The 11,936-nt window shown below is 33.4% G+C and overlaps 2 protein-coding genes across 3 annotated transcripts; both read right to left on the bottom strand.

Moving 5' to 3' along the window:
• Positions 1 to 2,570: 2,570 nt before the first annotated feature.
• Positions 2,571 to 5,637, bottom strand: LOC138185889 (cdc42 homolog). Of its 2 annotated transcripts, none has more exons than XM_069125211.1 (5): positions 5,301 to 5,637; positions 4,666 to 4,872; positions 4,490 to 4,599; positions 4,190 to 4,387; positions 2,571 to 4,105 (listed from the first exon to the last, which is right to left on the bottom strand). In XM_069125211.1, exons 2-5 carry the CDS (start codon positions 4,841 to 4,843, stop codon positions 4,016 to 4,018), a joined length of 576 nt encoding a protein of 191 aa, XP_068981312.1. In that variant the 5' UTR covers positions 4,844 to 4,872; positions 5,301 to 5,637; the 3' UTR covers positions 2,571 to 4,015. The 2 variants fall into 2 exon arrangements, with proteins under 2 accessions (XP_068981312.1, XP_068981311.1); XM_069125210.1 differs by having other exon boundaries at positions 5,297 to 5,624.
• Positions 5,638 to 5,781: 144 nt separating this feature from the next.
• On the bottom strand, positions 5,782 to 8,544 carry LOC138185888 (AKT-interacting protein). Its single transcript, XM_069125208.1, has 7 exons — positions 7,697 to 8,544; positions 7,420 to 7,601; positions 7,272 to 7,336; positions 6,922 to 7,022; positions 6,624 to 6,811; positions 6,363 to 6,531; positions 5,782 to 6,086 (listed from the first exon to the last, which is right to left on the bottom strand). The coding sequence occupies exons 1-7, from the start codon at positions 7,709 to 7,711 to the stop codon at positions 6,003 to 6,005; spliced, it is 804 nt and encodes a 267-aa protein (XP_068981309.1). The 5' UTR covers positions 7,712 to 8,544; the 3' UTR covers positions 5,782 to 6,002.
• Positions 8,545 to 11,936: the final 3,392 nt, after the last annotated feature.

Raw genomic sequence — 11,936 nt, 5'->3', positions numbered from 1 at the left:
GTACCTGGTCCGCGATGCTCGTAAATCGCGTTGATACGACCGATCGAAAATCTGAACTTCCAATAAACTGATATAAATACGTGGAAAACGCTCCCGTGAGACTTACCCTTCTCCGTTTCATACGACTAGTTTCGAGAGAGATAATCCTGTTAGAACGGAGAATCGCGAATCGGAAACCGAATTTTCAAGATTTCCACCGATCAGCTTTGAAGGAAAAGAACGGCTATCGTAAAGGTAGAAACGAATACGCGTTATCGGATCGATTGGATCGCGACGAGAAAAAGAAGAAAACATGCACAACGTCGTTTATACCCCTCTGCAACCATCTCGTATTCGATATCCAAAAAGAAAAAAAGGGAAAGAAACTAAAAAGTTTCCCTCGGAAAGGAAGCGATCCAAGCAGATAACACAGACGCGTAATCTCGATGCTACTGCAGCTAGAAACAGCCGTTGCGGACGTATCAAAATATTCGAGCTCTGCATAATTTCTCGTGATAAGTGACAGGCTAAAAGCTGTCCCTAAGTCGAATCGACCGAATGTCTGGTTTAGTTTAAAACTAGATCTTAGACGTTGATTCTTTTGAGAGCAACATTGTCCGTCGGTTAGGAAGAAGAGTAAGAGACACGTGCCACTTATCCACCGTGTTATCGTACGACTCATGGCTGACTATAGATACCAGAAGCTGAACACTCGAGTATGTATATACGTCGGGATGATTTTCGGCTGCGTATGTACGCATACACGCGTATCGCGATCGTTGCGTTCGTCTCTCGAGTCGGCTTTTCATCCGTTTTTAAGCGAGCCGTGGAGATTTTTCAAGATCGCTCAACGCGCGCTATTAACTAACTGTGCCATTAAAAGCGTTATATCTTCCTATCTTTGTTTATTACTTCTACGAAACGAAACATTTCTTATTTGGATTCAAGGAGTAACATTTTTTACGATGTAAGACAACACCGTCCCTTGACTGTACATGCGAACCCCTGGCACACATTATTTCTTCCTTCGCGGAAAATGCACCGACGTTGGACTTTATTTTTCTTTTTCTTTTTTTTTCTCATTTACATAGGAGTAAATCCCCTGTAGAGGGTTTAGAAAAGGGAAAGTAACTAGAGGAGAAGCTTAGAGATGCTTTTGACGAGTTCTACTCTTTTGACGTTCTATGGGGACCAGCATGGTGAATGACAGGTTTGTGAAGTTACGAAGTTACGTTTAGTAGTGGCGGAAAGTGAGTTCGTGCGTAGAATCGTCGGGTTATTCTTCTATCTTTACAGAGTGTATCATTTTATGCAGATGAGTATCTTCATTTCGCGTGGTTCTTTCTTCTCTGAACTTAATAATATCGCATTGAGTGTGAAAAACGGTTCATGATAGTCACAAAATGACACGATTAATAACAACCAATATTATTAACAAGAACCTACGTTATTTTTCTTCTACCAGACCTGTATGTATATACGACGAATTAACACTCATCCTTATCAAAGAAGATATCGAGCGAAACGATATACTAAAAGAGTCGATGGTATCTCAACAGAGAGAAATATCTTCTCAATGACTACGAAATATGTAGTCAACCGATCTCGCGGTTTTATTCGGCTTAACGATGACACGAAACATGCAACGGTACAGAGCGATATAAAGACAGAAGGGAAGCGATTCTGGCACCGACAGAGATGACCAGATACGCCTAAAACTGAGTTGTGTCAATGTGCGGCTCGAAAAATGATTACCATCGTGCGGTCAATTTGTTTTATTTACAATGCGTGCCTCGTATTGCATAAACTTGTACGTGTTTACTTTCTTCCAGGTGTTTTGGGGTTACGTATACGGCCAACCGATCATCGAATCTCATTCATGGATTCAATTGGGTTGCAATTAATCGACCAACAAATTTCAAGAGGGAAACGCGCATATGCCGCCTGTCAGAATTCGCTTTCTCATGGATGCGAGAATCGATTTGAAATGATTAGCGATAATGTCAAGGGAGTTCAGAGGCACGTCCGTGATGAGTCCGTGACTGGCGTACCTTCTGTGCCGACGTGGTTAAGTTGCTCCAGTACGCCAATACGTAACCACGAATCCACCTAATTGAAGTAACCACAAGGCGCAACGCGCTACGTTATACGGCAATGCAATCGAGCCAGGCAAAGGTAGACAGACCTGCCACAGGTACAGAAAGAGGAAGAAGGAGAGAGAGAGAGAGAGAGAAGGAGAAATAGGAGGAGAGAGAGAGAAAATGGGAGGACCTGGTTCGAAGAAGACGCGAGGACGAAGGGAGAAAAGTCCCAATAATCCATGATGGATAAGTAATATTAGTACTATACGTCCACGGTACGATTTTCTCTCCGTTAGGTCGACGAATAACCATCTGCCGCTTGTCTTTCGACGTCTAGTATTTCCATTTAGACGTAGCATTTCGAGCTTCGAATAGTACGGAATGCTAAGTGCACTCGACGATTCTTTACTCTTAAAGTGGAAATCACATATGAATAATAATATCAAATAACGAATAACGAAAAGAAAAAATACTTTCAATTTAAAAAATATAGAACAAACGGGAAAATAATTTGTTATGCATAGTATAAATATATTTATATGGATATTTTATAATGTAATTGCGTCTACATATCGTGACACGTATAATGCTAATAAATGCCACCTCTTAACTGGATACAGAATGTAAAAATCGATCGATGATCTCTTTATAATGCTCACTCATGCACTGTCCCACACATAATATCATGGTCGATCGAATTCTTTGAAAAACTTTTCGATCGCACAAAAATGCATTATATTTTAGAAATTTGTCTCACATGTATCCAGTTCACGTATAGTAAGAAGTTTTTAGAAAAACAATAGGCATTGATTTTTTATTTATCAAATAATATAATATTCGTTGAAATAAATAATACGTAAACACGCAATTTTGCTGGGAAATAAGCTCAATGCTTTCGACCAGCTATGACCTTCGTCCATACAATCGTACATGTATGTATTTTCATGAAAAGTTATATGTATACATATATAACTATTTTTTACAAGAATTTTATACCGCGTTTGATATAGTGCAGCCAATATTACTAGCAAATTTATTCATTGAAATCTTATAAAATATAAATGCCTGTTATTACTAACCTCTTGTTCGTCGTTTTAATACATCGTATCAGTGTGCATCTGTAACGCTGATATGTACAAAATTAGATGTAGAAAGTTTTGCCAAACCAAATGCGCTACTATAAAAACAATTTGCGTGATTTAGCTGCCCAATTTCGAAAATGTACCAAAAATGAACATGTCAAAGAAAAATAATATTTCCATGTCTTTCGTCACATGCGATCAGAGGTGTCTAAATAATATACATATATAGCTTTGATATATTGTACGTTTATACATTCATTGCGAAATCTCTGACTTAGATCTCACTACAAACGTGTAATTTCATTTTGTATACTGAAAACTAATGCTTTGTTTTATTTTTTTCAAAACCCTTCTGATTCTTTACATATTCCAGAAAATGCTTTGTTCTACGTTATAGCTCGTCTTATCGATAAATGAATGAAACACGAAAAATAATAATCAATAGCACCAATTATTCTAATAAAAATATCAAAGCAATTTTAAACAACATAATTAGTTTTCAAGGTAAAACTTGAGTAACCAAAAAATATTCGTACAATATACATTACGAAATATATTTGCTTTTAGATAAAATTGATAAATCCCATGAAACTAATCAAGTTTTTAGTCAATATTTCACGTTGCATGGAATGTGGCCGACATTATGATATGATACTGGTGAAAAAATTGGATCGAAATTGTCGCGTTGTAATATTAGCGGCTGTTGATTAATTTCAAAAGATTAATATTTTTTTTTAAAAAGGAACCATATACGCACGGTCTCGGATTTTCTAACAGTGCTTTATACTACGCATGAAATTTGCCGCTCGTTATTATTACGTGTAACTTTGTTTCACTTCTGAATACACATTCCTTTTAAAACTGTTACTCTTTTTACAAGAGTGTACACTTCCTCTTCTTTACTGGTTCTGGAGGTTCCAATGCAGCTAAAATAGCTTCATCAAATACATTTTTCAAACCTTTCTGCAACATTGAAAACTCTGTTATTATTACCAACAGACTACAATAGCGTGGACATGTCTTCCTATTTAACAGATGCATACTTACTTGAGTAAGAGCACTACATTCTACGTATTTTACCGCTTTTAATTCCTTGGCAAGTTTTTCTCCTTGCTCTGCTGATATCGGTTTTTGCTTATTTTTTGCCAATTTTTCGATAGTAGCAACGTCATCTCTCAGATCAATTTGAGTACCAACCAACAAAAACGGAGTTCTTGGACAGTGATGCGTTATCTCAGGTACCCACTAAAGTAAAATGTGTACATGATTGACATTTCTTTCCTTTATTGCATAGTACATTTCATTTCAATAGTATCCTAATGATAAATAAATTGGATTGAACATAACCTTCTCTTTAACATTTTCAAATGATGATGGTGACACTACTGAAAAACAAACAAGAAATACATCTGTTTGTGGATAACTCAAAGGCCTAAGTCTATCATAATCCTCCTGGCCTGTAACATAACATAGTATTTATATGCTATATTTATAAACAAATCTTAATTTTATTAGAAATTTACCAGCAGTATCAAACAATCCCAATGTATATGGATCACCACCGATCATTACTGTCACTGCATAATTGTCAAAAACAGTAGGTACATATTCGGATGGAAATTTATTGGTTGTATATGATATCAAAAGACAAGTTTTACCCACAGCTCCATCCCCTACCACAACACATTTTATTGTCTGCATGCTGATATTTCTTGTATTATCTAAAATAGCTGTATTAAATACATATTTAAAGTTAATACAACAAACGAATCACACGACACTTCTGGGAATATTGTGTACAATATGTCAATTCGATTTTAATAACAATAAACAAAGTACAAATCACTCTTAAAATTCTTTAACGCTTTGTCGGTAATTGATAAATTCATCTAAATTTTTTATATTTGACATTATACGAAATATACGAATTTAATGAAACCTCTCGGATGAATCACATACAAAGTCGGCCTGTCCTTAACCTTCAAACATATAACCGAATTCCAATATAAAAACTAAATTATATTAATTTACTTCCTATTACTCTTCACAATAGTAACTATTGCTTTCTATATTTACATTTTATATTACCTATAACATGAACTTATAAAAGGAAAATCGTGTTAACTTATTGAACGTAAAAGTAAAGACGATTACCTACGATTGTACGTCTGTCAATAAAGGTTAAAATCGTAACTCATAATCTTAAATCACAATGAACAATTATACAACTTGAAATATATTGGTAAACGTAAAAAAGTATAAATACAACATCTAGCACTTCAACGCCATCAAGCGCAATATATTCCACCGCACTTTATATTTATCACGAAATATGCATTTCTTTTAACGATCGTTCATTCACAACTGCTTGTTGCACACGTCTAGCACCCGTTACATATGATCATGAATATAAAAATATCTAATATTAGAGTTTATAACAATATAAAAGCAAATAATATATTGATAAAATTATTATTAAATATTGCTTCTTATATCACTTAAAAAATTTGCAATTAAAAAAATACTAGAATCACTATCATAACAAAGCACTAGTTGGTACTAGATCAATACATAAAAAGTGTCTGATTGTAAATTGTTGCTCCGTCCAAATGTTTATTTTAAGAAATATTAGCACTACATTTAATAATAAATCAACAATTGTATATTCTTACTTCAGTCAAATATAAGAGTATTATAAACGGTTATTATAACAATTTTATACATACATGTTGAACATAAGTAAAAAATAATTTTCATTTTTGCTACTATAAAAATACATTAAAATTTACAATTCTCTTATCTCCTAAGGACTGCAGCTTTTAGCTTTGTTATTACATTTTGTATACAGTATAATTACTTATTATCTTGCTTCGGGTTTAGAGAATGGTTGTAATGATCCTGGTTGTACCCATGATAATCCAACTGCTTTATTTTCTTCTTCTTCCTGTATCCCATCACATTATAATCATAATTAATGAAAAAGTAGATCAAAATATTATAAGTTATTTTCATTAAGCTTCAAATAATACCCTAGTATCTACATTAATATCTAATATAATAAATACATAATAAATATTTAATATAACATTAATCTACATTAATAGCTACATATCTCGGAAAAAATATCTCTATAGTTTACATTTGGAAGTTTCAAGCAATAACAAGTATAAATGAAAATGGTTTTAGTAATTAAAAAACATTTAGATATATATTTCTTTACCTTAGGTTCATAGATTTCTCTCTTAATGGAATTATGAAGCTCATCGACATATGGACTAAAAGTAATATAGTGAGGATCATCCACCATAGGTGAACTATAGACTTTGTTTAGGCTTTCTCTCACACATTTTCTTACGCGATCTCGAAATGTTTCGAAATTATTCTCTAATCTACAACAATACAAACATAATATGCGTAAAATTTAAATATTAACTGACAACTACAACATTCATTGATCAAATATTTTTTCCTAAATACTTACAAATTAGACGCTTCATGATTTACAGAATTCATTTTAATATCTACTTTTGTGAAGATTTTTGTTATAAATTGTACCAATTGCCAAATTCGATTACTTTTTCTCCATTCAGGAAACCCCCATGATGTATATAGTTCTCCAGATTCAGAATCAATCAAAGGATGAAAAACTGGAGTTTGAAATGTGACTTTCTACAATTTGTTCGGTACACAATAACAATTAAACATTCAGTATACAAACATTAAACAAATCAAGACAATTTTATAACTAAATTCTAATGTATTAGGAATTACAGTCTTACAGGACATCCTCCATCTGGAAAATTTTGTGGTAGCGTAATATTAAATCTGAAGATTCCTCCTTGATATATTCCTTGCCGCACAAATTGTACTCCAAACCATACTAAAACAAAATGCATTTATTACAGATTGATAAATGTCCAGGAATGTCTAATAAATGTGTACAAGAAAATGTGGCAAACAATAAATCATGCACATATTTACATGTAAACCATTATACAAGACCAAGTCAGGATAAGCAAGACCTAAGAATCAATTCATATTTGACTTAAATAACTTGAATGCAATTTTTCTCATACATAAAATGCATTGAAAAAAAAAAAAATAATATTTATTTGCTCATACTACTTACATAAGGAATTTTGGGCAGATGGTATGACATAAATACCCTTCAGATCTTGCGCACATAGCATATTACTGTTTAAAAAGTAATAACAAAAGAACTAAGAAATTTTCATTCACTGCAGACATTTATATACTGATTTGCAAAATTAACTTACTATTCTGATAAAATATTGTATTCCTGTAAGTATATGGTATATTCTTTGTTAGTTTGTGACACAGTTGGCCTATCAATCATTTTCACAGACATGCTCAATTGAGAATCTCCATTTGTATTCAAAGGTAATAATTTCCTGAATGAACCTTGTCTTTTTAGGTTCTCGTTCTTATTACCATCATCCTAATATCATATAAAATTAGTTGTTATTTTCAAATGTTTGTATTTATCTTCCAGATTAAAAGGAAACATTTAATTACTCTTATTTTGTCTACTACCTTTGTTCCTGACATACTGATGTAATTAAGAGAAAAAGAGTAGGATTATGTCTCAAATATAATCAACTTTCAAGATTTTAAATAATAAAAATGTGTTCCATTATTTCACAAATTTTATCAGATAACGGCTATTCTGTTGTATTTCTGATTACCATCATCTTCTCTGAAATATTCCATCTCACGCTATATGTAAACAACCATAAACGAAGGAAGACATAGATCTTACATGATTAACTAATATATCGACTAATGCTCTTTATTTTATTTTTATTATCTAATCTAAAATAAGAATAAATATCTTCTTATCATTCCTATAGAATGTTAGATCTATACTGTATCATTAATTAAGGACAGGATAGATGTGACATTAGATAGGACTTTGTATCTCAGGTTCTGAAATACCGACCTGGAGAAATCAGCATTTCTTACGCCCTCTGCGATTTATTGCGGCCAACATAGGAATGAAAATTCAACTGAATAATCGAGATCATCGAAAGCAACAAAGTCAATGCATACATAAGTATATAGCTACAGTACTCAATGATTCAATACACATGTATATAGCTATAGAAAGATCTTCATTTGTCAAGCTGAAACTACAATATTTCACTTTAAAGGAAGAGTGTAAATTCGACTTCATATTCTCAAAAGAAGCTCTGTCATCCCAATCAGAGCTACTAGCAGCGAGATTCTTTGGTTCAAATAGACATGCATTTGTTGGAATCCGAACTAACTAATGTAATATAAGACATATGTTAACCAAAAAGGGGAGAGTGAACTAGGGGACAGAGCGTGATCTCAGAATGTGTTCAGCACAAAGAACATGTTGTAACTTGGCTTGTGTATATATATATATATATATATATATACGTGTATAATAATAATTGTATTATTATTTCAATATACTAAATACATATATACTTTTTCTTTTACACCTATACACTTGATTGATTAATCCCATCGAGTTATGGGTCCAGAGTAGGTGTAAAGAAGGTAGAAATAAAAGAGAAAACGAAAGAGACTCTATAACGAACAATTGAAAGCACAATCACGTGTAGCGAAAAGATCAAAGACCAGAGTTTCAAAAAAAGTATTTCGAAAGGAATCATGGATTCAGAACAGTATTTTCCCCATTTATCCGCAGAGAACTTCAGTAACTAACTATTTCAACTATGCGCGATGACCACAAATCGCAGCACTACGAAATTAATTTAAAATTAACGTCATTTTACCTCAACTTGAGATAAAACAAACCGCAACAAATTCAGATTCTACTTTTTAATAAATTCTAATAATTATTAACAATAGAAAATATTGAGTACAATCGCGACATCTTATACTTCGTAACAGTAAAGCAAACGAGATCGTCTTTTCATCGCAACACTAATCCAAACCGAAGTGAGTACTTTTTCGCAACTCTAATTGTTAGCGCGAAATTTAGATTCGCTACTGTAATTCAAACCGTAATTAATTACTCGCAACTCTAATTGAAAAACCGCGATTAGCCCAATATGACGATGGGCCGACATGTACATCGGCAAACAAACAAATCACAACTAATACTACTACAAATACTAAAAGCGAGTACAGTGACAAAGTAGTAACGAGAATGACTTTCCATCCTCTGGATGATCCAGAAGATGAAAAGCCATTAGTAGTTGCCCTCTTGCATGGCAATTTGCCGGGCCTCTTCGGCTCTAGCCTCTTCTTTCTTCGGGCGCGATGCCCGCTGAAACTTACATCTAAGCTCGAGACTTTCTAAATCGCAAACCAAAAAATAACGTACAAAGGTGAAATAAAAACATAAATCGCGAAAGCTGATCCAAATACACATGGATGAACAACGATCATATAGAGATCGCTGTCCGTTCACATGTGCATGCTCGAGCAATATTAACGTTCGTGTCGAAACCCAATCGCGATCGCGACCGCGAAAATCAAAAAATCGATGGGCGAAGTCAGAGACGATGGCATGTTCCATTCGTGCCAGCTTCACCGTCGATTTTTCGAATGAAATTTCCTGAAACAGGTTGGACACGCGAAAACGCGCCTACCCGACCAGAGACTGTGCCAACCTGCCCGGCCCTACCTACTTATACTGAACAGGCACGCCAGAAAGTATGCTACCTATCCTACCTAGCCCTATATTTAAAAATGGCAGAACAGGCACACCAACACACTCACTCCACGATTCTCACATATAACACTCGGGCGCAAGGGCCTACACTAGAGAGAACGTCCCGGGACGCCTCCGACACCCGAGTTTGGCACACAACATGCACACTCTAATATTACGTACCATTTTCCTGAAATCGACTGACGAAGGCTAGCGACCATTGCGTACAACACAATAAAAGTAGATCTCAGTTTTAATTAAAAATATTCATAATTCAAAGAAAGTATCTATTTGTCAAAGAAATTATAGATGGTACGAAATTTGGTACCATATATTATAATTTAACAAGAAAATTAATAATACTAATACCTGTGATTCGCCGTATTTAATAACGAATCTTTTTAATAACAGGTTGTAATTGAAATGATATTTGTATGAATTTATGTTTTATTATATAAATTTATAGCAAATGGAATAAATACTAAAACGACGCAATTCCACAGCCTAACCACACACACTATGTGGAAAGTACGTCGTGCACGATACACTAACGCATCGTCAGTCGCTTACAAATTATTATAAAATCAGTGATCATCGTACCCATTGCCTTTCTCTCACCCAAGTAGCACCTGGACACGTGAGTGGGGTCCTGGCAATGAACACGGAAAAGATAAAATCTGAAAATCCTGACTAAAAAGAATCTATTAGTGCATCTATTTCGTCTTTAGCGGGCTAATCTTTTTTCATTTTGCATTTTCATATTTTATCTCAATTACTAACACTCTATACTCTACTTTATTAATTTAATAAATTACCAAAATGTCAATATTGAATTTATTTACAGTAAACAGCACAAATAGCATCAATGCAATACAATGATTCGTTCAAATAATTGACACTATGAATTATTGAAATTACATTACAAAGAAGGCAAACTGACACTGAATAAGAAATTTATTTAATACTTGACTCAAAGTTAAATATTAATGCAAACAACCTCAGGTAATTCCTTCGTCAAAGCACATATTCGAAAGTATGAAAACAGTATTCAAAACTTGTTGCTTTGACTCTAAAATTTACCTGTCGCGAAATTTCTTCTTGCACATAAAATTCAATACATTTTTGACGGCAGGATTGAACTTTAATATCTCCATATTTATATTTTAAATCAATATCCAAACATAATAAATAATAATGTCAACAGAAAACAGGAGAAATAAAAACTTATTATTATCATTATCATTAGATATGCAATAATAGCAATTTTTTACGCAACGAAGTCGGAGGGTATCCGACTTCATTACTGCGAAATATTTACTTAAGTCATTTTAATTCTCAGTAAATACACATTCCAACTTCAAAAGTAACTATAGTGAACATATCCTCAATCACAAAATTCAAATGAATTGTTAATATATCGTTTGTATCAGTTAGTACCATTATCGATATTATTAATATAAAATTTGTCAGTATCATGTAACTGATATAAAAAAAAACGCGATGTGCAAGAAGACCTATCCTGAACTAATAAATAATACATAATAGAAATGTTACTACTCACGCATATAATAAATATCCGCGGTCACTGTACTCGCAAAAAATTCTACGTAAATTACAACCAATCACCCGTGTCGATTTGGACCTTTCGTCCTACGACATGATTGAGTGACCGGAGGAACAAAAATACATGCGGCTTACGAGATGATGTGAAGGACGAGGTCATCGATGCTGTAGCAGATCAGGGAAAGTCACGGTGTGGATCATCATCAAGGAGGGGCCATATAATGCCATAAAAGAAAACTGTAACAGAACATAGGATATTATAATTTGTTCTTAAGGAAAATGTTAATTATTTGAAAAATTTGAAATAGTGGAATATTGATCTCTATTAAAATTATAATGCCAATATTCAATTCAAGAATGACAAATTTAGATAACAAGGAATAAAATTAAGTACAGTTTACAAAATTACATACATTCTTGGCTTTTGAAGCACCACTAGGTCCTTTTCAGCAAACACGCAGAAGAGGAAGGAATGATAAACCTTTAAATAAAATATGAACTATTATATGAAACAGTTTATGAAAACTTTGAACTAATAATAATAAAAAAATTAAATTGCTA

This window comes from Bombus flavifrons, chromosome 13 (assembly GCF_040668555.2).
Source record: "Bombus flavifrons isolate JBK064 chromosome 13, iyBomFlav1_principal, whole genome shotgun sequence".
Lineage (NCBI taxonomy): Eukaryota > Metazoa > Arthropoda > Insecta > Hymenoptera > Apidae > Bombus > Bombus flavifrons.
The sequence above is the reverse complement of the archived record's forward strand: the minus strand, read 5'-3'. Positions and strand labels throughout refer to the sequence as shown.